This window comes from Capricornis sumatraensis, chromosome 3, assembly GCF_032405125.1.
Source record: "Capricornis sumatraensis isolate serow.1 chromosome 3, serow.2, whole genome shotgun sequence".
NCBI classification, from domain to species: Eukaryota; Metazoa; Chordata; class Mammalia; order Artiodactyla; family Bovidae; genus Capricornis; species Capricornis sumatraensis.
In genome coordinates, this window is record NC_091071.1 from 176,030,843 (window position 1) to 176,057,374 (window position 26,532).

The window sequence follows — 26,532 nt, forward strand, 5'->3', positions numbered from 1 at the left end:
CTGACCCTTTGTTTTTAGATGTTTTAATTATGAAATATTCCTGGGTCTTCTTCGGACCTTTATATTCCCCTGATCTGTTCTTGTTTTTCTTTTTGGCTGTGACCTGTGACTTGCGGGATCATATTTCCCCAATGAAAGGATTGAACCTGCCCTGGGCATTGCTGGTGTTGCCTCCTAACCACTGGACTGCCAAAAGAATTCCCTCCATGGATCTGCTTTAATACAATTACTGTACTATCTTACATACTGTAGCTTTTAATATATTTTACTATTTTACAGTGAATTTTATCCACATTATTCTTGGTTTTTAAAATTTTTTGTTGTGGTCATTTAGCCCCCTTAACTCTCTCATTAGGGCTTCCTAGGTGGAGGAGCCTGGTAGGCTGCAGTCCATGGGGTCACTAAGAGTTGGGCCCGACTGAGTGACTTCACTTTCACTTTTCACTTTCATGCATTGGAGAAGGAAATGGCAACCCACTCCAGTATTCTTGCCTGGAGAATCCCAGGGACAGTGGAGCCTAGTGGGCTGTCGTCTATGGGGTCGCACAGAATCGGACACAACTGAAGCGACTTAGCAGCAGCAGCAGCAGGTGGTGCTAGTGGTAAAGAACCTGCCTGCCAATGCAGGAGACTTAAGAGATGCAGGTTCCTAGGTTGAGAAGATCCCCTCAGGGGGTGGGGCGGGGTGGGGGGCCGCCTGGCAACCCACTGTAGTATTCCTGCCTGGCGAGTCTCAAGAACAGAGGAGCCTGGTGGGCCACAGTCTATAGGGTCGCAAAGAGTAGGACACAACTGAAGTGACTTAGCACGCATGCCCTCTTGTTAAGCCTGACAGCTTTTATGTTGAGTGTCTGAGTTTCCTTCAGCATTCCTGACACCTTTAAGGAAGTAGTTCTCTGTATTGCAGATGTGTGTTATTTTTTCAGGTTAGTGTTTAAAAAAGGTTTTCATTAGTCTGAATGCCTTTAATCTAGACATACATTCTTTAGTTTGTTTCATTGTTCTGTTTTATTTTATACTCTTGAGTCACATATTTAGGTCACCTATTTGTTTACAAAAGCACTTGAGTTTGTGAATCCTGTGTTTCTATTTCCTGAGGTGTTTGGTGTGCTCCCTTGGATTTTTTTTGTATGTGTAAATTATACCATAGTCTGCGCCAGTTGCTCAGACAGTAAGCCTAGAAGTCATCTTTCAATTTTGGTTTCATATTCCACAACCATTTTATCAGCAAGTCCTGTCTGGCTCATTTTCACCATCTCTGCTGCTACTGTTATTCTCTAAACCACTTCAATTTCTATAAAGAACAGTAACTTTCTTACTCATCTCCTTGCCTCATCTTGCCTGCTTGTTCATTTTACTTTTGAATTGAAGTATAATTGGCATATCACATTACATTAGTTTTAGATATACAGTATATTTGTATGTATTGTAAAATGATCACAATAAGTCGTTAACACCTGTCACCACCATACATAGTTAAAAGAGACCATGAGACCTTTTAAAATCTACTCACTTTGCAACATTCAAATATGTAATGTGGTATTATTAAGTGTAATTGCCATGCTGTTCATTACATTCCATGATTTATAAAATATAACTGGAAGTTTGTACCTTTTCCCACCCTACCCCCACCAATCTATTCTCTTTTTCTCTGACTTTTGTTTTATTTTTTAATTTTTCATTCAAGGTAGATCATACTGTGTTTTTTTCTCTGTCTTACTTATGTCACTTAGTATGGACCTTAAGGTCTATTCATGCTATTGCAAAGGGCATATTTTTTTTTTATGGTTGAATATTGTTCATCTGTGTGTGTGTATATGTGTGTGTGTGTACAGGTTTTATTCTTTAATGTACTTCCCTTGAAAGAATCAGAAGCTGTAGAAGCTAAGGATTTTTCTGTTTTATTCTCCATGGGTTCTCAATGTTTTGTATGTGATAGATGCCAGGGGAGAAACTCAAACATGTTGAGTTCCCGCACGCACATACACACAGCTTTCTAAGTGTGAAGTCTTAGAATTCTCTCTCTCACTTAGAAAAGAAGCATGTTTTGGTCCTTTTTCCCAGTGCCATTGATTTTTTTTGCCAGTGCCATTGATTTTTTTCCACTCTAATCTTCATAATGTTTCTCAATTATGGGCAGTACTTGTTTATCCCCAGGATTTGTATATGTCTGTGACTGGTTAATACCTTTTCATTAGCTGTTCTAAAGAGAAAGTGTTAGTAGCTCTGTCGTGTCCAACTCTTTGCGACCCCATAGCCCGCCAGGCTCCTCTGTTCGTGGAATTCTCCAGGCAAGATTACTGGAGTGGGTTGCCATTCCCTTCTCCGGGGGAATCTTCCCAACCCGGGAATCGAACCTGGTCTCCCACATTGGAGGCAGATACTTTACCATCCGAGACACCAGGGAAGCCTTTGTATATGTTTAACACATTAGATATTTATTAAAATGCTAACTTTATTTAGTCATTGAATGGGACTTTGAAGAATCAGTTACACATAAATGATGAAATGTGAAGCGTTCAAGTAACCTTTTATGATAATAAATTACATCAGTACCTTGGTTATATTTCTATAACTATTTGGAGTCTCTTTCTCTCTGAATTACAATAGGAGTCAGCACCCTTTTTCTGTTAAGGGTCAGTTAGTACATATTTTCTGGTTTTGCAGCCACCTGTCTTTCACCACTACTCACCTGTGCCGTTGTAGCACAAAAGCAACCATAGAGAATATGTAAATGAATGGCTGTTGCAATAAAACTTTGTAAGTTTCCTATAATTTTCATGTGTTATGAAATATTGTTCTTTTAAAATTTCCCTTTTTAAAATGTAACAAGTTCTTATCTCATCAGAAGAACCCTGGGCCATAGCTGCTGGTCTCCTGTCTCCAATTCCTTCTGTACTTAAGCATCCTGTCATGTACAAGTTTAAAATAGATAGTAAATAAAGGTGACATCTTTTGTGGTAGAAACCATGTAGGTTATGTCGAGACAAAGGAGTTTTATTTATTTTTTAAATCTGTCATATCTGATCTTAAAATTTCTATATAAGTCTTAAAGGCTACTTTTCCATCTACAGTTCTTATGAAACCTTCCCTCTTTTCCTGTGTTGTACAATACACCCTTGAGGCCCAGTAGTCTGTGCCTCCCACTTCTCCATCCCTATATTGGCCTCCTCCCCCCCCCCCGCTGATAACCATTAGTTTGCTCTTTATATCTGTGAGTCTGCTTCCTTTTTGTTATATTCACTAGTTTGTTGTAGTTTCAGATTCCACCAGTAAGTGATATCATACAGTATTTGTCTTTTGGTATCTGACTTCTCCCCTTAGCAAAAGGCCCTCCAAGTCCATCCATGTTGCTGCAGATGGCAAAATTTTCTTTTTTTTTTTTTAATGACCCAGTAGTATACCATTGTATATATATTCCATCTCTTTTTTTATTCACTTGTCTGTTGATGGATACTTAGGTTGCTTCTGTATATTGGCAATTATAAATAATGCTGCTGTAAACATTAGGGTACTATGTAGCTTCTCAAATTAATGTTTTGAGTTGTTTTTTTTTAAATATATACCCAGGAATGGAATTACTAGGTCTTATAGTAGTTCTATTTTTAGTTTTTGAGAAACTGCCATACTGTTTTCCACAAGAGTTGCACCAGTTGACATTCCCACTAACAGTGTATGTTCAGTTCAATTCAGTTCAGTCACTCAGTCATGTCCGACTCTTTGCAACCCATGGACTTCAGCATGCCAGGCCTCCCTGTCCATCACCAACTCCCAGAGTTTACTCAAACTCATGTCCATTGAGTCGGTGATGCCATCCAACCATCTCATCCTCTGTCATCCCCTTCTCCTCCTGCCCTCAATCTTTCCCAGCATCAGGGTCTTTTCCAAGGAGTCAGATCTTCCCATCAGGTGGCCAAAGTATTGGAGTTTCAGCTTCAACATCAGACCTTCCAAGGGATATTCAGGACTGATCTCCTTTAGCATGGACTGGTTGGATCTCCTTGCAGTCCAAGGGACTCTCAAGAGTCTTCTCCAGCACCATAATTCCAAAGCATCAATTCTTCGGCACTCAGCTTTCTTTATAGTTCAACTGTCACATCCGTACATGACTACTAGAGAAACCATAGCCTTGACCAGATGGACCTTTGTTGGCAAAGTAATGTCTCTGCTTTTTAATATACTGTCTAGGTTGGTCATAACTTTCCTTCCAAGGAGCAAGCATCTTTTAATTTCATGGCTGCAGTCACCATTTGCAATGATTTTGGAGCCCAAAAAAATAGTCAGCCACTGTTTCCCCATCTATTTGCTATGAAGTGATGAGACCAGATGCCATGGTCTTAGTTTTCTGAATGTTGAGCTTTGGGCCAACTTTTTCACTCTCCTGTTTGACTTTCATCAAGTGGCTCTTTAGTTCTTCTTCGCTTTCTGTGATAAGGGTGGTGTCATCTGTATATCTGAGGTTATTCATATTTCTCCCGGCAATCTTGATTCCAATTTGTGCTTCTTCCAGCCCAGCGTTTCTCATGATGTACTCTGCATATAAGTCCAATAAGCAGGGTGACAATATACAGCCTTGATGTACTTCTTTCTCTATTTGGAACACAGTCTGTTGTTCCATGTCCATTTGTAACTGTTGCTTCCTGACCTGCATTCAGGTTTCTCAAGAGGCAGGTCAAGTGGTCTGGTATTCCATCTCTTTCAGAATTTTCCACGGTTTGTGGTGATCCACGTAGTCAAAGGCGTGTTGCCTTTACCAGTGTGTTTTTTCATTTTGCATTTTTATTGTTTCTAGTTTTTTGTGTAGAGAAGTTCCTTTAATATTTGTTGTAAAACTTGTTTGGTGGTGCTGAACTCTTTTAGCTTTCCGTTGCCTCTAAAGCTTTTGATTTATCCATCAAATCTGAACAAGGACTTTGCTGGATAGAGTCTTCCATTTTCTCAGGGCCTTTCTCTCTCTCTCCTCCTTCTTGGACCCCTATAATGTGAATATTTAGTGTACTTGATGTTGTCCCAGAGGTCCCTTAAACAGGCCTGTTTTCTTTCTTCTGTTCAGTGACAGTGAATGCCATGACTCTCTTCCAGCTTACTCATCCATTCCTCTGTGTCTGCCTACTACTGTGCCCTGTAGTGTATTTTTCATTTCACGTGTTGTATTCTTCATCTCTGGTTGGTTGGTTCTTCATATTTTTCTAACTCTTTGTTAAAAGCTTCTAAGTTCTCATTCTGTATCCATTTTTCTCCTGACTTCTTTATCATTTTTGTGATCATTACTCTGATGTCTTTTTTTGGTAGATTGCCTGTCTCCACTCCACTTCGTTTTTCCCTGCCATTTTATCTTGTTCCTTCACCTGGAACATGTTCCTCTGCCTCCTCACTTTGACTGAGTTGCTTTTTCCTGTTTTCATGTATGAGGTAGGTTGGTCCCATTTCTCAGCCTTGGGAAAGTGTCCGTCTGTAGGAGACCCCCTGTTTCCCCCAGCAGTGCGGTTCCCTCTTGTCACTCAAGCTGCATGCTGTAGGGCTTCCTGCTCAGAGGGCTAAGCTGGTCCTTCTTGTGTAACAGGCTGACCGTGTGGCTGATCTGGTAGGCTCTTTTGGCCCTTAGTGTATCTGACTGCCAGGCCCTGCCTTGTGTGGATGCTGCTGGGAGCTGTTCAGTGGGCCTGATCAGGAGATAGCTTGTGGTAGATTCTTCGGGGCCTTTGGCCTAGTGCTGACTAGGCAGGATACACCAGGTCCTGGGGTTAGTAGTGTCCTGCAGAACTAGTTCCTGAAATCTGGCTGCAGGCCTTAGGGATCCTAGAACTTGTTTCAGATTGTTCGTGGGAGAGCCAGGTCCTTAACACAGTTCAGTGTCACATCTGGGGCATCCTGAAACTTGTGTCGACCTGCTAGTGAACTGAACCTCGGCCCAGCTGATCCCAGGGTAAGGTCTGGCCTGGTGTGAGTGGGCTGGGTCTGCAGGCTGAAGGATCATAGTTTTCTTGCATCTGATGTCTGCCCGTGTCGCGTGAGGCTAGTCTAGTGTCAAGCAGGCTTCCTTGAGGGAAGGGACACTGGTTGCCTGTTGATGGTTGGAAGGGAGTTCTTGGCCCTCAAGTAGGAAGGGACATGTCTTCAGGCATGTCTGAAGGTGACTGTGGGCTCAAGAAGTCTTTTGGCAATTTGTCTGTTTATGGGTGGGGCTCTGTTCCTCCCCAATTGGTTGACCTGAGGCATCCCAGTGCTGGTGCCTAAAGCTGTCCTATGGGATTAAGATTAGAATTTGGAGCTAGTGAGCCAAGAGCAGTGTTTAGGCAGTAGAATGTCCCCAGTTATTATCTGTGTGCTCAGGGTGAGCCACAGTCACCACCCATCCTCCCCTCCTCTCCCCACCTCTTCAGAAGACTGCCCCAGACCAGCAAGTAGGCCCAGGCTCCTGCCATATTACTGCTTTTGACTTGAGTCCCAGTGCATATAAGATTCTGTGTACACCCTTTAAGAGTGGCGTTTCTATTGCCCCCAGTCCTATGGGGCTTCCAGAGTTAAGCCAGAATGGCCTTCAAAGCTGCGTGCTCTGGGGTCTCACCTCCTAGGTGCAGGACCCCTGGACTGGGGAGTCTCACTCGTACTCCTCTTGGAAATCCTCTGCAGTATACCACTCATTTGTGCATTGCCCACCCAGGGGTATGGGATTTGGTTATATCGTGAGTCTGCCCCGCTACCCATCTGGCAGTTCCTTCTTTACGTCTTTAATTCTAGATCTTTTCTGGTAGGCACCAGTCTTTTCCATCAGTGGTTTTTGTATAGACAGTTGAGATTTTGATGTGCTTGTGAGAGGAGGTGAGCTCACTCTTTTTTGCCCTACCATCTTCTGTACTCTAAAGAAATGGATTTTAAACTGTACAAAGAGGCATTTAAGACAGTCCCAGATACTGTTACCTCTTTCACGTGCTGTATTCTATTTTTTTTTTTAATGAATTCTTCCAGTGGGCCCACATCTACCATTCTCCCTTCAGGCTAGTACTTCAACTTTAATGTATACATTTTTAACAAAATAGATTCTCAAGTAATCTTTATAAAGGGAATTCACTTTTTGGGTACTATCAAGTATGTGATATCTTGCCATACTTACTGTAAATAAGCTTCCTTAACACTCTGTTTGAAAAGTGAGATTTTTTTTTCTTCTGCTTGGACTTTGATTTTGAAAAATTTGGTGTGGGGAGGGAATTTAGTGATGAAGTAAATCATGAGCTATTGCAGCAATGTGATGTTGCCAATAAACCCTCATCTTCTGGCTCTGATCATCTTTACTGAGTTATTTTACATTTTGACACCAATTGATCTTTCAGACTGATTTTTGTAAATTTTCACTCCTGTCGATAGTGAAAGTGAATGAAATGCAGTGCTTTTGAAATTCCTTAAACACGTTCTCAACAGAGTAGATCATTACCTAGGAAGCGATGAAACTTGAGGTTAGCTAAAATTTTAGATTATTCTAAATTAAAATTAATCTGAAAAAAGATTAAAGTATTGATGTGTATTAGTGTGTTATTTTCTTAGTCCTGTCAGAGGCTTTAGAGAATGCTGAAGTTGGATGACTCTGTAAGATCTTTGATTCCTTTTCATTTTACAGCTGAGCATTACCTTTTTTTTTTTTGGCTGCAGAGAGCAGCAGGTGAGATCTTAGTTCCTTGACCAGGAATCTAACCTGTGTCCCCTGCACTGAAAGCTTGAAGTTTTTACCATTGGACCACAAGGGAAGTCAGTAGCTATGGACACTGAGTACTTTCCTAGCATTCTGAGTCTGTGTATTAGATACCTGGATTTGGAACTGTGAGTTAACCAGCCAACCAAGAGTCACTCCTTTCTTAGAAATCTTTATACAGAAAATCTTCCTAGTGCATTGTTGATGGAAAAATGTCTGTGCAGTTGTCTATTTAATATGATTGAAGGTATTTTAATCTTAGATGAAAAAACTCTGATCTATACAGATTTATGGATACTTATAGATACCATCAGTCTTTTACTCTCTTAAGAATCTCACCTTCGCCATGTGTCATTTATTTTGGTGACCTTCTTTCAGCAGACACCTTTTTTTCAATCAGTTATTCATTTCCCAGACTATTTAAATAGTTAATATTTTATTTCTTTCTGGTAAACGTGACACAGTATACAGATTTTTCTTTCCCGAGTTATGTAGATGACTATTTAATAAATGTTTGAAATTAAAAGACACTTACTCCTTGGAAGGAAAGTTATGACCAACCTAGACAGTGTGTTGAAAAGCAGAGACATTACTTTGCCAACAAAGGTCCGTCTAGTCAAGGCTATGGTTTTTCCAGTGGTCATGTATGGATGTGAGAGTTGGACTGTGAAGAAAGCTGAGTGCCGAAGAATTGATACTTTTGAACTCTGGTGTTGGAGTAGACTCCTGAGAGTCCCTCAGACTGCAAGGAGATCCAACCAGTCCATCCTAAAGATCAGTCCTGGGTCTTCTTTGGAAGGAACAATGCTAAAGCTGAAACTCCAGTACGTTGGCCACCTCATGCGAAGAGTTGATTGATTGGAAAAGACTCTGATGCTGAGAGGGATTGGGGGCAGGAGGAGAAGGGGACGACAGAGGATGAGATGGCTGGATGGCATCACTGACTCGATGGATCTGAGTCTGAGTGAACTCTAGGAGTTGGTGATGGACAGGGAGGCCTGGCATGCCGCGATTCATGGGGTCGCGAAGAGTCGGACACGACTAAGCGACTGAACTGAACTGAAATAACATAGACTCTTTCCTTTGTTCTAGAGCTGTTTTCAGCCATAAAATCCAACTGAGTCCCTACAGTCATCCCTCCTTATCCACAGGGGATTGGTTCCAGAACCCCCACAGATAGCAAAATCTGCAAATGTTTAAGTCTATAAAAGTCTAAAAAGTAAAATGAGTAGTACAGTCGAGTCTGCATATCTGTGGGTCACGCATCTCTGAGTACAGAGGAGTGACTGTTATTTTCCCTTACAGCTGTGATTGCTTCCTAACTTTTAAATTTTAATAATAAAAAATTTTTCCCACTGGAACTAAGAATTCAGAGTAGAATAATCATGGTATTACTATCCATTTGTCAGTGATTCAGAGTTGAAAATAGAAACTCTTCATTTTTTACATATGGAAATATAATTTTAGTGGTCTTCATTTAGAAGAAATTGTGGAATGTAAGTACTTTCATGATTTATAATGAAGAAGTGAAATAATACTATTTTCTGTGTTTTTATATGTTATTTTGTACATCATGTATAGTCTTACATAAATCATGCACATTGTACATCATGAAAAGCAGTTAGTTAAATGACATTATAAATAATAGATGTTTGAACTCATTTCATTTTATGTTCCTATACTCTGTGAGACATACTGATTCAAATATATTTTTCATAAACTCCTACTTTTAAGTGGCCCTATCTACCCCGAATTTCCCCCTACCCTCCAAAAAAATAAAAGTCAGATTGTGCAGGGAGCTCTGCTCTGATAGCACTGGTAGAATTTGATGTGGACGATTATAGCTATGAAAAATTGACCTTAGATCTCCGAGGAGAGACACTGCTTTCTTGTGTGGCTGTTGTGTAACCCTCAAGTCCAGAACAAATACCTAACTGGAATGTGATGTAGATTGAATGTTCTTGTTCTTTCTTGTGTAATTCTTGTTCCCTCTAAGTGAAACTTGGCTGCAGTGTTTTTCAGCCTACTCTGCTAGGATTTTGATGGACATTTTCATTCCATATACTGGCTGAGTGCAAAGAAGGGTTTTCTCTTACCTGTGAAAAGCCAGATATTTTACTCAGCTTTCTGCCTGTGAGACTATATCATCCTTGACCCAGAATCTAAAGACATTTTAAGGCGAAAGTTCCTTTAAAGGCTTTCCAAGTTGCATTTCACCTCTATGATTATATGGACAAATGATAAGAATCACCATTCTCTATTGTTTTCTTGAATCAGTAACTGATTTTAATACCCATCATGTTTTGTTTGTCCTGGTTTTGACTGATGAACTATCAATACTTTGCTAGGTAATTTATAAATGAAGTTGGCCAATTCCCATTGGTCTTAACTGAGAAGATGCTGAATTCCTTCTCAGATGTGACATCTGTCGTTAAGTTGAAAGTCTGTCCTTAGAAGGAACACTGGAGAATGCATTGTACTAATAATTGTTGTGCGGTCTTCTCTTGCTATGGTTAATATTAATCATCTCTTTCCCCTCCCCCCTTTCTTGCTGCCTCTTTTCCTTTCCTTCCTTGTCTTCCCATATACTTTTTGAATTTATTAAACTGGCCTATATATTTTTTCCTTGCTTTTCTTGTTTGTTTGTTTTTGTTTTAAATTTTGTGACCTCCTGCCTTTGTCTTCCCCACTTGCTTGGGTTCCATGTTGCTAGTTTTTATGTTCGCACGCTCATTATCACCCTTTTTTGTACTTCAAATCCCAGCAGCTGCCCAGCCAGGTCCCCGAGCACAGCCCTGTGGTCTATGGGACTGTGGAGAGCGCTCATCTTGCTGCCAGCACCCCTGTCACTGCAGCGAGCGACCAGAAGCAAGGTTTGTGCACGACTGTTTTCCTCCCTCTTACCTTTGTTCTCTTTTTCTAGAAAACTTAATTATGTTGCCTCATCATTTAAAAGTAAGAATAAAACATGAGGATTATCTAGAATCCCCACTTTTATAGCAAAGCTTTGAGATAGAAAATCAAAGTGTTCTACCTCTAAGAAAGTAAAGTAGGTATGGTACGATGAGTAAAAGTTTTTCCTACATTTTGGTAATGCCTCATTGTCAAATGTGTATTTATAGGTATAAGCTTAGCTGCCTTAAATTGTTTTTTTGGAACAAGGTTGAGGAAGATAAATCGATGTATATATTGCTTTGTCAGAACAGCAATTTCTGTTTGTAAGTTTAGCGTGTTCATGTGTATCTTACTATTTTTAAAAACATAAAACGTTACTTCTTAACAAGCTTGGCTTCTGTAGCCTCAGTTGAAGGTAGTACTGAGTTCAGATCCTGACTGCATCCGGTAGTATTTGGTCTTGATGAGTTATTATGCTGAATATCTTAATTTCTTCATTTACTAAATGGAATGAGGAATAGCTTCCTTATAGAGTTGTTATGGGAACATACCAACCATTGGAAAAACACTTAGTAAATTACAGCCTGGTAAATTTTCAAATTGTGTTGGAGAAGACTCTTGAGAATCCTTTGGACTGCATGGAGGTCAAACTAGTCAATTCTAAAGGAAATCAACCCTGAATATTCTTTGGAGGGACTGATGCTGAAGCTAAAGCTCCAATACTTTGGCCACCTGATGTGAAGAGCTGACTAGTTGGAAAAGACCCTGATTCTGGGAAAGATTGAAGGCAGGAGGAAAGGGGAACAACAGAGGATGAGATGGTTGGATGACATCACTGACTTAATGGATGAATTTGAGCAAACTCTGAGAGATGGTGAAGGATAGAGAAGCCTGTTGTGCTGCAGTCCATGGAGTTGCAAAGAGTTGGACATGACTGAGTGACTGAACAACAGCAACAAAATTACAGCCATTATTATTGTCCAGAATCATACTAAAGTCTCCCCTATTAACCTTGGACATAAGGGACCAAATGTTTGGTGAAATAAGTACACATATTACCTCTTGGATTAAAAGATTGGATTAAAAGATTTCCTTGGAAGGAAAATCTCATGCCAGAAAGTGGGATATCATAGCCTCTCCTTCTTTCCTGCATAGTTGGATTTAGGTTGACCTTTTAGCTAAAAGGGAGAATTCATTAGGTACAGGGGGAAGCAGGTTACTATGTTCATGCTTTTATAATGTTTCTGACTTTATTCTAAGAATGATTAAAATCATATGTGTTTTCTATTTTCTTGAATTATTTATTCTTCCAGATACCTATTATTCTGTAGCTGATGTGTACTTTCTATACTTCTTAAAAATTATTCTTTAAAAAGCTTTGGATTTGGCAAATAATGAAAATGGAGGTATTTAGTACTATTGTTTTTTCACTAGACTACAAGTTAATCACTCTCACAAACTTGTAATGCATGGTTTTGATGTTATTTTATAGTGTGCAAAAGTAGTATGGTATTCTTTCCCTTTAGTATTCAGTAGCCTAGTATTGAACATAGACAAGCCTAAATTTTGTTTAATGAAATAATTCTAGGTCACAACATAAGTAACGTATCCTAAATCTTTGGAATACTTCTACAAGTTGCACTGTCAAATACTACTTTCAGCAGTGTTCAGAGTTGGAGACTCATAACATGTTTAAAGTTAAATTTTTTAGTATTAAAACCATTCACCTTGCAGGAGGGCAGTTCATAGGTATTGTGGAAGGCTACTTCCTATTGATCAAGCAGTCTTGAGTAATTCAGATTACTTTCAGTCTGAGTTAAGAATTTTCGGGGTTCAAGATGTCATTTCTTTTGCATGGTCATTGAAAAAGCAAGAGAGTTCCAGAAAAACATCTATTTCTGCTTTAGTGACTATGCCAAAGCCTTTGACTGTGTGGATCACAATAAACTGTGGAAAATTCTGAAAGAGATGGGAATACCAGACCACCTGACCTGCCTCTTGAGAAACCTATACTCAGGTCAGGAAGCAACAGTTAGAACTGGACATGGAACAACAGACTGGTTCCAAATAGGAAAAGGAGTGCGTCAAGGCTGTATATTTTCACCCTGCTTATTGAACTTCTATGCAGAGTACATCATGAGAAACAGTGGGCTGGAAGAAGCACAAGCTGGAATCAAGATTGCCGGGAGAAATATCAATCACCTCAGATATGCAGATGACACCACTCTTATGGCAGAAAGTGAAGAGGAACTAAAACGCCTCTTGATGAGAGTGAAAGAGGAGAGTGAAAAAGCTGGCTTAAAGCTCAACATTCAGAAAACGAAGATCATGGCATCTGGTCCCATCACTCCATGGGAAATAGATGGGGAAACAGTGTCAGACTTTATGTTTTTGGGCTCCAAAATCACTGCAGATGATGATTGCAGCCACGAAGTTAAAAGACGCTTATTCCTTGGAAGCAAAGTTATAACCAACCTAGATAGCATATTGAAAAGCAAAGACATTACTTTGCCAACGAAGGTCCTTATAGTCAAGGCTATGGTTTTTCCAGTGGTCATGTATGGTTGTGAGAGTTGGACTGTAAAGAAGGCTGAGCGCTGAAGAATTGATGCTTTTGAACTGTGTTGTTGGAGAAGACTCTTGAGAGTCCCTTGGACTGCAAGGAGATCCAACCAGTCCATTCTAAAGGAGATCAGTCCTGGGTGTTCTTTGGAAGGACTGATGCTAAAGCTGAAACTCCAGTACTTTGGCCACCTCATGCGAAGAGTTGACTCATTGGAAAAGACTCTGATGCTGGGGGGTATTGGGGGCAGGAGGAGAAGGGGACGACAGAGGATGAGATGGCTGGATGGCATCACCAACTCGATGGACGTGGTTTGCGTGAACTGCGGGAGTTGGTGATGGACAGGGAGGCCTGGCGTGCTCTGATTCATGGGGTTGCAAAGAGTCGGACACGACTGAGCGACTGAACTGAACTAAACTAAACTGAATCTTTTTTGCTAGTTATAATTATGCTAAACATACTTAAGAATTACCAAGCAGAGAGGCCTTAAAATGTTTTCTTTATGCTGGCTTTCTCTGTAGATTGATGTATGATACTAAGAATTCATAATATTTTGATGGTGGTAGCTCTGACCTAAGATTCTTGGATTAGGAGATACCTGTGTATCTTGTGACATTTAGGCATTGATTTACGAGAGAAGAAATGCAAAATACTTTGTTTCCTCTCATTTTTTTCTTTTAGGCCTAGTTGAAAGTTGAATAATGAAATCAGCATTTCAAGTTGATGTTTGATGTGAATTTGGGTGAATTAAAAAATGTTTGACATTACCTTGGACTTCCCTGGTGGCTCAGACGGTAAAGCGTCTGCCTACAGTGCAGGAGACCTGGGTTCGATCCCTGGGTCAGGAAGATCCTCTGGAGAAGGAAATGGCAATCCACTCCTGTACTCTTGCCTGGAAAATCCCATGGATGGAGGAGCCTAGTAGGCTACAGTCCATGAGGTCGCAAAGAATCGGACATGACTGAGCAACTTCACTTCACTTCACCTTGATCAAGGAATAACTTCCATTTTAGATATATTTCATAGGGCTTACAGTAATTTTTTGGGACTACTGCTTTCTTCCTCTAGTACTAACTATTCTCCAGAAAACTCAATAATACTGATTTTCTGTTTTTAATTCTGTCCATAACTTGTCAATATGTATAATAGTTTTCAGGATAGTTTTCTTTTTTAAACTAAATGTATGTAATTCAAATAATATTAGAAAGGGTTCATCATTTTTCAGATAATTTTTTTTGCAGTTAAAGTATTTTAAAAAGTTACTTAACTGTAGATTCATTTTGAAATTAAAGTACAATACAAAACTACACTGTTTGAAAAGTTGTTACATTATCCTCAGAAACAATTAATTCTGTATTCTACGTTCAGATTGGTTTTTCTTTCTTGATGGAAATATTACTGATGGTTTGTACTGGGATCCCATTTTATCCCCAAAGTCTCCCACTAGTTTGATTCACTTTTATACTTCTTTTTCCATAGTACTGCCTTTCCCCCTCTGAATTGGAAGAATTTTGAATTTGAAATCAGTTTCAGTTTCTTGCACTTTTAATTTTTAAAACCCTTTCTGTAAATTAGGAACATGATAGTTTTTATTCCACTGGTGATTATAAGACTTAGAGGACATTAAGTATATATGGTATTTTACGTTTCCTGGCTCATATTAAGTGCTTAATAAATATTAGCTGCCATAATGGTCTGGCTTTCTGTTCTGATGTTCACAGCTGGACTAGTTACATGCAGACCAAGTTTTCAGACAAATATGTCATTTCCCATTTGTTTTGGTACTTGATAAAAAAAGGAAGATCTCAACTTGATTTATATCAATAGAAAGATTGTTGAGTGAATTAACACTTTGAGTTGGTGTTGATAGTGTAGAGACACAGCTTAAATGATTGAACAATGTTTGAAAAAGTGCATTCAGTCCAGTGTATTGGGGATATGGTATGTATAATTAAATACAAATAAAAGTTACCTGTGCCTTAGTATGTTTTAAAAGCACTTGATACACAGTAGGTATGCAATGAATGGTATTCTGTTGTAAATTCAACAAGTTGTTATACCAGTGTAGCTCAATAAGGGCACCTTGGAAATTTAGGATGAGACTGTTCTCTGTCAAATGAGACTGTCCCTCAAATAGCAGAATACTTAGCATTCCTGGCCTCTCCCCACTAAGTGATAGTAACACTCTATCCTCTCTAGCTCCTGACAACCAAAGGGCGCCCATCTAGGTGATTGGTTGCACTACCCTGTGAGAATAAAGGGAGCAGTTTTTCCTTTTTATAAATTTGACCTTCGTTATAGAAACTGGTTAAGCAGAAAGAAAAACTATCTGCCTCATTATCCGTATTGTAGCGTGTGTGTAACTCTAGGCCTTCTCATATGGATCTATGTTAGTATTATATTTGCTGTTGTTTTCACCAGTAGTTTATTCTCTACATGCAGTTGTGCCCTGTTTGTTTAAAAAGTGTCTTTTATTATAAACACCCTTCTGTGTCATTAAATACTCTTTTAAAAGCTTATTTTAAATGATTGCAATAATATGCTATTATATTCCCAGGCCATTATTTCTTTAACAAATCCCTTATTGATAGACATTTAATTTATTTTCCTACTTTTGCTCTTATAAACATTGTTGCTTTAAATATTCCACACCTCTGTCTTTGCTCACTCTTCAGTGATTATTTTCTTAAAAAAATTATTCAAGATGAAATTCCCACAGATTCCTAAAAATGGCCAAATAGTATAAACATTTTGAATGCATATATTAGATTTCAGACTATCATGGCTCTTCAAAGCATACTCTTAATAGTAAAAGTTCTTAGAGAAATAAAACTAATGTCTTTGTGATCTGTTATTTCTTTTAGCTTTCTGTATTAAAACTGTAATGAATTCATTAAAGGACTTATTTCAGAATAAGGAGCTCACAAAAATAATTTTAAAATTTTGTTTCTAGTTTTCTTTATTAATGTTAGATATTTCTAAAGAGTATATAGAAGTTTCACAAGTCTGCTTTTGTTTGATTTTTTTACTCTCATAAATTAATAATTGAATTGATATAGTCTCGTTAATATGAGATTTGCTCTTTTCTAATGTTTGATTCATCTAGGTTTCATTTGGTGGTCATAAAGGGTGGTTAATATACTGAAGTGCTTTAAAAGTGGTATCTTACAATGTGAGTGACCCTTGTAGCAGTTATTCCAGTGAATTGGAAATTCATTTGGGATATTTTAATAAATACATATTACATGTAATAAATATAATAGATGTGTTTCTTTGAAATGTTTTTGTCTCTTGCCCAGGCAACTTAGTCTGAGGTATTTGGCTTTGAGAACCGATTGACCTTATTTCTCCATTATAGTAAATAGGCAGAGTTTTGGAAACACTGGATGCTAAGCCCATCAATTGAAGTGAATTTTAAAGCCAATAAAAGTAGTTGCAGTGAATGAATTAGCCTTTAACAGTTTAATTTTGCCATCTGTTTATCTGATTAATGAGCATATTTTCTTTGACAGGCTTACTTGAAGTTTATTGCAAACACTCAGTCTCACTGATGCATAAAGATTTTTGGCAGAGAAAGTGAAGTCCCTTTCAGTTTAGCTTGTCTTTTAGCAGAGCTTAAAATTTTTGTTTGCGTTTGGTGAACATACTCATGAATATCTGTTTTTACCACTGGAGCCTGTTTGGTTTCCAGTCTTGTACTTCCTAAACAGAACAATCTTAAGTGTCCTCTGATTTTATCTTCCTAGGCATGAATCACATATTTGTTTACCTGGAATTTTAAAATATGGAAATTTTCATGAGTTAGCATTTCTTTCATTTTTCTGGTACCTTTATTATGATTATTGATTTATCACTCTTACTCTCATTCTTTCTCTGTCTGTTTGTAGACACGTTTTATATATTATTCTCATATAAAGTGTTTTTTTAAATTGGACTTAATAGTCTGAATAGTAACTTTGGTTTCTCTTTAAAGAATATGTATGTATTTTTTTTACTATTGAAGATATAAGATAAATCTCTGGTTTTATTCCTTAACACTATTTCTAGTTATATGCTTCTTTTAAGAAATATAAGTTAAATTAACATCTCAATGAATTTTTATGTTCAGGAACTTGATTTCTCTGATAATAGATTTCACTGATAATAATGACACCATGATAATTTTTCTTGAAATAATTTTTTATGCAAGTAATACAAGTTGTTTATAAAAATCTCCCTCCATGCAGAAATATGTAGAATAAAAAATAATATCTGTGTCTAATTTAATCTCCAGCTATTTTCCCTTAAACTGTCCTGTCCCGCCACTATAGCGTATCCTTGATAGAAAAATTTTACACAGAAGATCTCTCTACCTTAAAGAAAAGCCCTATTCTCATCCCAAGAATTGTTTCCTTTTAGTTTTGATGAGATTTTTCCATTGTATTCTTGATATAATCATTTGATAAATTAACTCCTCTTACTTCAAAATAAACTTTATATGTGTTGGAGGATAAGTAGTAACAGAAAATAGAAAAGAAATATGCAGTGTTTGGGGAGTGGCAAAATAATATTTTGATCTGTCTTCTACTGCTCATGTTTTAGAATAAGAGATTAAAAGAATTATCCCCAAATAATACAATATAATCTTTGATCCAAAAATTATTCTTAAATCGCTTTCTTTTTTCTTCCCCAGAAGAGAAGCCAAAACCAGATCCAGTGTTAAAGACTCCTTCCCCAGTCCTTAGGCTAGCCCTTAGTGGAGAGAAGAAAGAACAAGCAGGCCCGACGTCTGAGATCACTGCAATAGAGTCCATACCAGAGCTTCCTCTGCCTCCATCACCTACTGCTATTTCTCCACTTGCTCGAAGTACAATTACTTCTCCCACCTCTGTTGCTCTTAGTAGCCAACCAATATTCACCACTGCAATTGATGACAGATGTGAACTCTCTTCCTCAAAAGAAGACACAGTTCCTATTCCCAGCCCCACATCTTGCACAGAAGCATCAGATCCTTTACCAACAGATGAAATTGATGATGATATATGCAAGAAATCTTGTAGTGTAGCACCAAATGATATTCCACTGATTTCTAGTACTAACCTAATTAATGAAATGAATGGAGTTAATGAAAAATTACCAGCCACGGAAAGCATTGTGGAAATAGTAAAACAGGAGGTGTTACCACTGACTCTTGAATTGGAGATTTTGGAAAATCCCCCTGAAGAAATGAAAGTGGAGTGTGTCCCAACTCCCATCACCCCTTCGATAGTTCCCTCGTTTTCTCCGTCTCCTCCAACTCCTCCAGCTTCTCCTCCCACACCAGTTATCGTTCCTGCTGCTGCCACTAGTGTTAATACTGGTAGTGGTCCCACCGGAGTCCAGAGAGTCTTCGAAGAGGACGAGAACATAAGAACTTGCCTTAGTGAAGATGCAAAAGAGATTCAGAACAAAGTAGAGGTAGAAGCAGATGGGCAAACAGAAGAGATTGTGGATTCTCAGAACTTAAGTTCAAGAAAGAGCCCAGTCCCCGGTAAGTCATTCTGTTATTTATTGCATTATGCTTGCTGAACATGAAAACGCAGCAGTATTTGAGTTATTTTTTAATTGGCTACTTTCCTTGACTTCCAGAAACATCACATGAATGCTGAAATTCCTAGTCTGATTTCTTCAGTGGTGTGTTTATGTTTTAGTGCATCCAGCAAAGAATTACTCCATTGTCTAAAAATGCAAATGAAATATCAAATATACAAAATGCCTCCAAGGTATATGTCACTGTACATGTGTTTTTTGTTTTTGCCTCGTTCATAGCAATCATTTCCTCTGGGGTTAATTTTGTTGTTTTGGGGATGAAAACCAATCAAACCCAGCGTGGCTGTAGTCCCAAATCTTGTCTTCTCAGAATTTTAAAACCTAGTCAGTCCTTAACTTAAACGAATTCCTCTGTACAATACCTCTTCTTTAATCTTGCTTAAGGAAAAGAGCAATCAGAATGTCAAAAGGTTTATAACTAGTTCTGGAAAATAAATGTACCCTTTCTGTTTCACAGATAAGTATAATGGTCTTCCATTTTTTCTTTTTAAAGTTTCACTTTTCCTGTATTATTAATTTATCATTATTTAATATCATTAGTATGATCAAAGTATTACATGCTTCTGAATTCAGAATTATTTCTTTTTAATGTAGCATCACCTAGAATCATGGATCTAACCATTAGGTTTTTATAATATTGAACAGATGTTATCTGAGGCTTATCAACTATTCTTGATTCAGTAGCCGATAAGAATATTGCTTTTAACGAGTCAGCATAGCCTGTCTTCTAGACACTGCTCTGTACTGTATAATTTGCTCTTTGTATACCTGTCAAGTTACTCAGTTTGACAGATGAGTGCAGAGCAGGAAAACAAACAATGCCAGGCAGTTGGGACTGGGAGAAATTTATCACAAGTGTTTATTAATCACCTGTTTCCTCAATAGACTGGCCTCTGTAACCATCAATATTCATAGTGCCATCACTGTTATAGGAACCTTCTTCCTTGGTAGGGCAATGATGTGGGGCTTTTTCATTACTCTTTGAAAAAACAATTTTACTTTTGGTGTGGCTGCAGGTGAGTGCCCCTCCAAAGAACATTTGTTTGTTGGAGAATAGTAATTTGTTTGACCCTTGATTTCTTTTTCCCTTCGTTTACCAACCTGTGAGTTGTCATTCAACGACTAGTGATATGGTAGTTCCAAAATAGGAGAGGCTATTGAAGTCAAATGTTTAAAACATCCAAACAAATAATAGAAAGGAAAAGCAGGCATAGAGAATACAAGTCAAAGATACAGACTATATCTCAGAACTGAAATCAGTGTAAAGCAGAATTCTACATTGATGTACTACTTACACTCATCCCTGATATTCGTTCATTCTTTTAAGCAATTTGTCACTTAAGTGGCCGAGTACTCCCCTGGATAAATGGACAAACAGAATGAATTTAGGGCTAAGTAATCTTTATACTATGATATATTTTTTTTTCCAAAATGCAGATTGCTCTTGGAATTAGTAATATCAGTTACCAGCACCTTTGCTCAGCTGTAAAGCAGAAGATAACAAAAAGAAAAAAAAATCTTTTGCATGATTAGGGACAAGGTAGATGTTGGTGATGTCAGGAAGTAAAGTGTCTTGGCATTTTTCTAGTTTCATGATATTTCTTAACCTATAAATGTATTCTGGAGGAACTAGAAGTTCAGAGTTTCCCTTTTATATCTTATACTCTTCAAAATCCAAAGTAAATGAACCTCAAGAAACCATGTACCTCTAGCATTTTTTTAAATTGTAATACTTCCCGAAAACATTCCTGACCCTCTCATTTCAGTATTAATATTTGTTAATGTTATTGCTACAAAAGTTAGCAATGAAAATTAACTAATCATTCTTTTTATCCCCCTCAAATTGTCATATGCTTAATGACTTCAGTCTTTTTTGCACTTATTTAGTTTACTTCGTTTATTTTGAGAGGTTATTAAAATCATAACACTTTGGCTCAGTATCAGCCTTTTGTTGTTGACTTTTGAAAATAGCTCTTATTCTCTCTGGCTGAGGATGAGCACTTTAAAGCAGGGTTCAGAAACCACTTGCTTTTGACAGGTGTGATGCATCGAAGTATATAGTAGTTGGTATAGAGGTTTAAAGCGGTAAAGTCAGACATAAGGGGTACGGTCCATTACTTCTGATGGGAAACATTTTCTTGCAACTAGATTGACTGGCACAAATTGCAGCAATTCTGGATACTTAGGGGTTGCAGAGAAAGCCCTATAAAATGAGAATTGTTTGTACCTTCAGGTTATGCTGAAAAGCCTCAGAGATGGGGGAGACGTTTGTTTACCTGATTTGTACTATCACTTCAACAGTTAAATATGAAAAAAATCTGTACTGATTTAAGTCTTAGAAATTTTTATTATGGGTTTTGTTATACTTGGTGAGGGAAGAAGAGAGAATTTCAGAATTTGTGCAGAAACGTTCCCCACTTAGCCATTCAGGAATTCATTTTGTGCAGTTTCATGAGTGTAGATACTGTATAACATGCGTGCTATGTAACATGAATTTTTTCACTCTTAAAAATAATAGTGATTTTTTTCTTCTACTTTTCTTGTCTCTACTTGATATAAAACTATTATTTGAAATTCTTTTGGCAGAAGGTGGTGTCTGATCTGTCTTTTGGCTTTGCTCATGGTTTGTTACTTCTTGGAATATTTTATAAATTTGTTTTATGAATTTATCTTCAGCTGAACTTTGCTGGATGTGTATATTAAAGGCAGGTCCTCCCAAAGCAGATTTTTGTTTATTTGTTACTGCACGTCTTGGGGAGAGCATTAACCGGTATGTAATCTGAGTTTTGTACTAAAACAACCTTCATACCACAATGTAAACGCATTCCCTGTGTATAATAATATTTAAGATAATGGAATCTCTGCCACCTGATTGAAACAAAACTTCTTTCTTTGTCATCACTCTAGGTTGGTTCACTGGTTTATTTTGGTCTTTGTTCTAGCATCCTTTTCACTCTGTTAGAGAAGTATCAGGGCTTTTTATGAGAATTCCAGTTCCAAGTCCCTGCTTTGTAGAGATCCAAGCTCTTGTTTCTCGCATGGGTGTTCAGATGTAAACTTTTTTACAGAGACATACACCACAAAGTAGGAAGTCAAGAGATGCCTGGAATAGCAGGCACGTTTGCCCTTCAAGTACAAAATGAAGCAGGACGAAACTTGCCAAAAGAACAAACTGGTCATAGAAAACACCATCTTCCAACAACTCTACACATGGCCATCACTGGATGGTCAACACCGAAAGAGGTTGATTATGTTATTTGCAGCCAAAGTTGGAGACGCTCTATACAGTCAGCAAGAACAAGACTGGGAATTGGCTGTGGCTTATATCATGAACTCCTTATTGCAAAATTCTGACTTAAATTGAAGAAAGTAGGGAAAACCACTAGACTATTAGGTATGACCTAAATTAAATCCCTTATGATTATACAGTGGAAGTGACAAACAGATTCAAGGGTTTAGATCTGATAAAGAGCCTGAAGAACTATGGACAGAGGTTTCTAACATTGTACAGGAGGCAGTGATGAAAACCACCTCCAAGAAAAGAAATGTAAAAAGGCAAAAGGGGAGATACCAAGGGAACATTTCTTGCAAAGATGGGCACTGCTGCTGCTGCTGCTAAGTTGCTTCAGTTGTGTCCGACTCTGTGCGACCCCATAGACAGCAGCCCACCAGGCTCCTGGGATTCTCAAGGCAAGAACACTGGAGTGGGTTGCCATTTCCTTCTCCAGTGCATGAAAGTGAAAAGTGAAAGTGAAGTTGCTTAGTCGTGTCCGACTCTTAGCGACCCCATGGACTGCAGCCCACCAGGCTCCTCCGTCCATGGGATTTTCCAGGCAAGAGTACTGGAGTGGGGTGCCATTGTCTTCTCCAAAACATGGGCACAATAAAGGGCAAAAGCGGTATGGACCCAAAACAGAAGCAGAAGATGTTAAGAAGAGGTAGCAAGAATACACAGAAGAACTGTACAAAAAAGAACTTAATGACCCAGATAACCACGATGGTGTTAATACTCACCTAAAGCCAGACATCCTGGAGTGCAAAGTCAAGTGGACCTTATTAAGCATCACTACGAACAGAGCTAGAGAATTTGATGGAATTACCGCTGAGCTATATCAGACCCTCAAAGTTGATGCTGTGAAAGTGCTGCACTCAATATGCCAGCAAATTTGGAAAACTCAGCAGTGGCCACAGGACTGGAAAAAGTCAGTTTTTATTCCAGCCCCAAAGAAAGATAGTGCCAAAGAATGTGCAAACTACTGCACAGTTGTACTCATCACACATGCTAGCAAAGTAATGCTCAAAATTCTCCAAGCTAAACTCCCAACAGTATGTGAACTGAGAACTTCCAGTTGTTCAAGCTGGATTTAGAAAAGGCAGAGGAACCAGAGGTAAAATTGCCAACATCTGTTGGGTCATAGAAAAAGCAAGAGAGTTCCAGAAAAATAGGTACTTCTGCTTCATTGAATGCACTGAAGCCTTTGACTCTGTGGATCACAACAAACTAGAAAATATTTAAAGAGATAGGAATACCAAACCATCTCACTTGCCTCCTAAGAAACCTGTTTGCAGGTCAAGAAGCAACAGTTAGATCTGGACATAAAACAAAGGACCAGTTCTATATTAGTCATGGCTGTATATTGTCACCCTGCTTATTTAACTTACATGCAGAGTATATCATGTGAAATGCTGGGCTGGAGGACGCACAAGCTGGAATCAGCATTGCCGGGAGAGATATCAATAACCTCAGATACACAGATGACACCATACTTATGTCAGAAAGCAAAGAGGAAATAAAGAGCCTCTTGATGAAAGTGAAAGAGAAGAGTGAAAAGGCTGGCTTAAAACTCAACATTCAAAAAACAAAGATCATGGCATCCGGTCCCATCACTTCCTGGCAAATAGATGGGTAACAATGGAAACAGTGACAGACTTTATTTTCTTGGGCTCCAAAATCACTGCAGATGATGACTGCAGACGCTTGCCCTTTGGGAAAAAAGTTATAAACAACCTAGATATCATGTTAAAAAGCAGACACATTACCTTGCTGACAAAGGTCTGTATAGTCAAAGCTGTGGTTTTTCCAGTAGTCATGTATGCATATAAGAGCTGAACTGTAAACAAGGCTGAGCTCTGGTGTTGGAGAAGACTCTTGAGAATCCCTTGGAATGCAAGGAGATCAATTCAGTCAATCCTAAACGAAATCATTCCTCAATATTCATTGGAAGGACTGATGCTGAAGCTGAAGTTCCAGTACTTTGGCAACCTGATGCAAAGAACTGACTCATTGGAAAAGACCCTGATGCTAGGAAGGATTGAAGGCAGGAGGAGAAGGGGACAACAGAGGACGAGATGGTTGGATGGCATCATCAACTCAGTGGACATGAGTTTGAGTAAACTCTGGGAGTTGGGGATGGACAGGGAAGCCTGGAGTGCTGCAGCCCATGGGGTTGCACATGATTTAATGACCGAACAACAACACAGCATCCCACATACCCAGTATTGTAGCAGTTGCAGAGGTAGCAGCAACTGACCTTATTTATGTGGCTTCCAAGAGTTTGCCTTACATTCGTTCAGGCTCAGCTAAGGCTGAACGATGGTTTCCAGTTTCTGTAGGCTGAAGACGAGAGATTTATTTCTCAAATGGAAATATGATTGTATGTTTTAAGAGATGTTAATAAAATTCTGATTCGTAGAGCCAATCACTTTGCTCTTCTCACTTTAGTAAGCAGATAATAAAGTCTTTTAGTTTGTGTAAACTAATCTGAAAAAGACTTATTTTAAAAACCACAGCCTGAAGGTCTGTATCAGTAGTAGGAAATTTGAAATTTATTCTTGCCTTTGTTTGACTTAAACTTTCTAAGAAGTATTTGAAATTATTCCTGGAATATTTAGTTATTGGGGCTGAAAATAGATCCCCAGTGGTTTGAGAGTCCCATGAGCACAGTCCTTCCCATAATGTGTACCCTTCTAACCTAACTTCTCATTCTCCTCTGGAGAAATACCTTCTAAACCTTGTGATAGACCTTCTTACACATTCCTACTTCAGTGTCGCTTATCAACTCCAGTAGAGCAATTGTTAAAGTGAGGACTGTTTACTCCCTTTTCTAGAGGCTTGAGTCTGAGTGATCCTTAGGCATAAGTAAATTGAAATGACTGGATTTCGCCACCTTGTTCATCAGAATATTTTCAACGAAGCTGCCTAAAAAGTACATTTCTCCACTGTCATTCTTACCTTCTTACCTTCTTGTTGCCTTCCACAGTAAAATCTTAAGCACTCTCTGGAGATCGCTGGTACTGGGTTAAATTCTGTCTATATTCATATGCTATGGAATGAGTCCAGACACCTACCTGATGGTAGAGCTTATCCACAGACTCATGTGCCAAGTCTTTCTGGCAAGCATTTTGCACAGGTCCTCTTTGCCTCTTCAAATGGTATACCCTTCCCCACTATTTACAAAAGTTCATTTCTTTGCAACATGAGCCTTGAAGTTTCATTCATTGGTTATTAATTAACTTCTCATATGTATCTCTGTGAGTAGACATAGGTTCTTTATTCGAAATTCAGACCACTTTCCCCCAGACTTAGTAATTAATCTACTTCGAAAAGAAACCATTGTTCTTAACTTGCTTTCAGACAGGGTAGTCCAGACAGTTTAGGGGAATGTTGTTCTCTTTCAGGCAAGCCTAGTCATGCTAAAAGCTTTCTATTTCTCCAGTATACATCTTCACCTTGCACATAGTAGTCTTGACAAATATCTTGAAAAGGAAATTTTCACTACTAACACAGAAAAAATGTGCAAAATGCATTTCCTTCAATATGTGTTTCTTTTCCACTTTTCTATTGCTGTATTATTAGTACTTGGTAATTTGGTTGCAGTCATAATGAAATCATCTTTTCATGTTTATAAGACCTTTTCTTAGGTATCACAAACATTAATCTTACGATTTAAAGTTCTTTCTGAGATATAATTATTCTTACTTTGCTATTAACAAAAATAAGCCATGGAAGTAAATTGGGTTTTTCAGGGTCACAAGAAGAGTTACAACCCAAGCCTTCTTTCATGTCACATTTCTATTGTTCTTTCTAACATGCTGTTTGCATTGTTATAAGGTTCTTTTTACCTTTTCAGGATTTAGAGAGTATACATTTATGCATGTTTAAAAGGAGTTCTGAAAGCCCATTTGTTTCAGCCACAAATAGTTAATGAGGGTCCACTATGTTCTACATTGTTCTGGGCACTTGAGATTCATCACTGAAGAATTCAGTGATCCTTGCCCTAGTTGTAATACATTAGAAAGTTTTAAGTAGTATAAAAATAATCAAGCAGGGAAAGAAATGCTGGAGGGCCATCAGGTAATAACAGTTAAAGTGAAAGTGTTAGTCACTCAGTCGTGTCTGACTCTAGTGCCAGGCTCCTCTGTCCATGGAATTCTCCAGGCGAGAATGCCGAAGTAGGTAGCTATTCCCTTCTCCAGGGGATCTCCCCATCCCAGGGCTTGAACCCGGGTTTCCTGCATTGCAGGCAGTTTCTTTACTGTCTGAGCCATCAGGGAAGCCCTCATAATGATAACATTTAAATAATATGATTAAGGTTGTATTCCTCTATAGAAAATGCAATTTGAGCAAAGATGGAAGAGGAAGAATTATCTGATCTATACTCTTAACCAAATTCTGTGATTTTCCGTGTCCACTTTTCCTTTAGAGAACAGTGTTTTACTTTGTCTTCTTTCTTAAATTTCAGTAGGCAGAGCACTCTGGACAAGATTACCTACGGTGAATTTAAGTGCCTGTAGAAGCACATGCTGTGCACCACCAACC

At 38.4% G+C, this 26,532-nt stretch overlaps 1 protein-coding gene across 5 annotated transcripts in view; it reads left to right on the plus strand.

Moving 5' to 3' along the window:
• Positions 1 to 26,532, plus strand: part of EIF4G3 (eukaryotic translation initiation factor 4 gamma 3) — a 177,506-nt gene that overhangs the window by 36,546 nt on the left and 114,428 nt on the right. For 3 of the 5 annotated variants that reach the window (XM_068967770.1, XM_068967768.1, XM_068967769.1), the window contains 2 exons: positions 10,455 to 10,560; positions 17,818 to 18,654. In XM_068967770.1, the coding sequence (XP_068823871.1) occupies positions 10,455 to 10,560; positions 17,818 to 18,654 (943 nt within the window). Of the gene's footprint in view, positions 1 to 10,451; positions 10,561 to 17,817; positions 18,655 to 26,532 lie in introns of all 5 variants that reach the window. The other 2 variants (XM_068967767.1, XM_068967766.1) reach the window with 1 other exon arrangement.